Consider the following 2500-nt stretch of genomic DNA (forward strand, 5'->3'; position numbering starts at 1 on the left):
CGTGTACTATTAGAGCTGCATTTTTCGCATAGGCAACTTGAATCTCCAGGAAAACAGAACCAAGCTCAGTTGACAGTTGCGGAATAAAGTGCTGTGTTTCTGCACTACCACACCTACGCAATGAGTGCCTATTTTTTAATTGTTGACCTTTTTCAAAGCAATTAAGAAATACATGTAGTCGTGCTCTGCAGACAGCTGCTTCCTATCCAGTGAGTACATAAATTGTTCACCACATACATCCAGGTATAAAAGGCCCTATTTCGTGCTCTGGCTATTACAAGATCAAGGAGATTGACGTATTTTACTGCGACAGCCTCTCTTTAACAAGATTCTTCGACTAAAGCGACTTCAAAGATTCCTGTCAGGTTGCTGACACTTTTTCTTTTCTTCCTTTATTATGAATTTTTTTTTTTTCAAATTTTGCAATATAATGTCACTTTCCTGACTTTATTTTTTAAAATAGGACACTGCTGTGATTAGGGAGAACATATATTTGACCATCTTTTCAATTATCTTTATTCCACGGTTGTTCATGATGGCTTCTAGCAAACGGTGTGAGGTCAAGTTATTAAAGCCCGGCAGGGCTCTTAAGAATCACATTTTAAAAACGGTTGCTGTCAGAACTCCTCTTGATTGCCACTTCCTATGTCAAAATAATATGAAGTGCAAAAGCTACAATTTCATGATCACCGGCGATATCTGCGAGCTGAATAACAGTACTAAAGAAGCTAGACCCCATGACTTCCTACCAGATGGCGCCAGGTTCTATATGGGGATAAGGCCCGATACAGGTGATATTTCAAAGTCATCGTTAATTTATAAGAACGAAAGTGTAGACAAAGAGTTTGTGGAGGCATTATTTCTTTCGTTCTTTAGTTTTCTAAAAAGAACAAAGCTTCTCTAAATCCGTTCGGTGAAGCTTTATTTTTTTGTATTTTAAATATTGTTAACAATTTGTAAACCATTGCAGAATCGTACATATTTTGTTGCAATAGAACCAGACTATCGCAAGATGGTGAAAGAAGAGAAAAAGGGGAAGGAAGGGGATGAGAATGATATCAATTTTCGAACATTTAAAAATAGCACGCTTTCAGGGTGCATAAGCGTGCATTAAAAATCAAAAATTGAGATCATTTGTAATTCCCTTTCTATTTCTTGAGTATGTTAACCACGCGCCTGCCCACAAAACCAATGAATTTATTGCTTTTTATACATGGGCTGATATAATTGATGCTTACCGGCACAAATCTCTTTTCCTGAAGAGCTTCCAGTGGACAAACAAAAAATTGTTGGCTTTGAAGATCTGGTTTGTGAAAGTAACCAAGATACCATCGTCAATGAATACGGGCGCCACCTGCAGCACTGTCTATTTTGCACTTACAGAGTGACTCACAAGGTGCCAAAAACCAACAGTGATAGAACCATTTTGTATAGAACTTCAGAAAACACGTCCGCGCGCCATAGCGCTTCTGCCCAGTTTTTTTTAAGAGGGCGAGCTTCCGTATTTGTTACAAAATGCGCTTAAGTCTCAGCGTTGATTTCGTTCCAGTCTTTTTCTCGATGGCTGTAAATGCAGACAACTCTTGCACCAATCTTGCTTCCGAACTATTTCAACAACAAAGTTTTATTTGGTACAGGTTCTCCAAAAGCCAAGTTTATCCACTGATGTTTGGGTCGCAAAAGATTCCTGTTTATTGTCACATGGCAAACTTTGGATGCGGAGGTGGAGGATGGACGCTTGCCATGAAGACTGACGGCAAAAAGGTATGTGACGGCGCAAGTATTTCGCAACAATTGAAGTTCTTCCCTAACTGCATATAAAAGTTTATTTTCGACATCACTTATACCAACCTCGTTCCAAGGGCTTTTCTCCGCCGAGAAAGCCCAACTCTCGGTGGAGGAAAGCACCGGGGAACTAGTAGGTTGTGCTCGTGCAGCTGACTCTTTTGGTTTTTTTGCTTTTATTTCAGAAAACCTTTCATTATGATTCGGCCTTGTGGAGCAACAAAAACGCCTACAACCTCCCAGGAGGGAACACTGGGTTTGACATTGAAGAAACCAAACTACCGTCCTACTGGAACACGTCTTTCTCCAAGATCTGCCTCGGTATGAAGATCCCTGGTCAGCCAATCAAGTTTCTGGTCATTAACAAGCAGGCTCAGTCTCTGCATTCACTGATAGCTGACGGCAAATACCGCTCCACATCACTGAGCCGCAACAAATGGAAGACACTTATTGGTTCTCAGGCGTCCTTGCAGGCCAACTGTAAGAGGGAAGTGTTCAATGCCGCTTCTAAAGGCCACACTGGAACAAGAATTGGCATCATTGGAAACAACGAGAACGACTGCCTTACTCCTGATTCCAAAATTGGGTTTGGTAACGGAGGGCATCATGATAATCTCAATACATGTGGGAACTTCGCTATAAATCACCCGCCTTCAGATAATGGGGGCAAGAACATTAAAGCCATGGGATATATTTTGGTTCAGTAGAGAAGAAT

General features: G+C 40.9%; 1 protein-coding gene across 1 annotated transcript; it reads left to right on the forward strand.

Annotated features, from left to right (window-relative positions):
* The first annotated feature begins 1665 nt into the window (after positions 1-1665).
* LOC137979913 (uncharacterized skeletal organic matrix protein 5-like) lies at positions 1666-2492 on the forward strand. Its single transcript, XM_068827226.1, has 2 exons — positions 1666-1764; positions 1971-2492. Exons 1-2 carry the CDS (start codon positions 1666-1668, stop codon positions 2490-2492), a joined length of 621 nt encoding a protein of 206 aa, XP_068683327.1.
* Positions 2493-2500: the final 8 nt, after the last annotated feature.

This window comes from Montipora foliosa, chromosome 12, assembly GCF_036669935.1.
Source record: "Montipora foliosa isolate CH-2021 chromosome 12, ASM3666993v2, whole genome shotgun sequence".
Lineage (NCBI taxonomy): Eukaryota > Metazoa > Cnidaria > Anthozoa > Scleractinia > Acroporidae > Montipora > Montipora foliosa.

Coding starts and splice junctions, on each gene's coding strand:
- LOC137979913 (XM_068827226.1), top strand. CDS start 1,666: ATGTTTGGGTCGCAAAAGATTCCTGTTTATTGTCACATGGCAAACTTT. Junction 1,765..1,970: donor TGAAGACTGACGGCAAAAAG/GTATGTGACGGC, acceptor CTTTTATTTCAG/AAAACCTTTCATTATGATTC.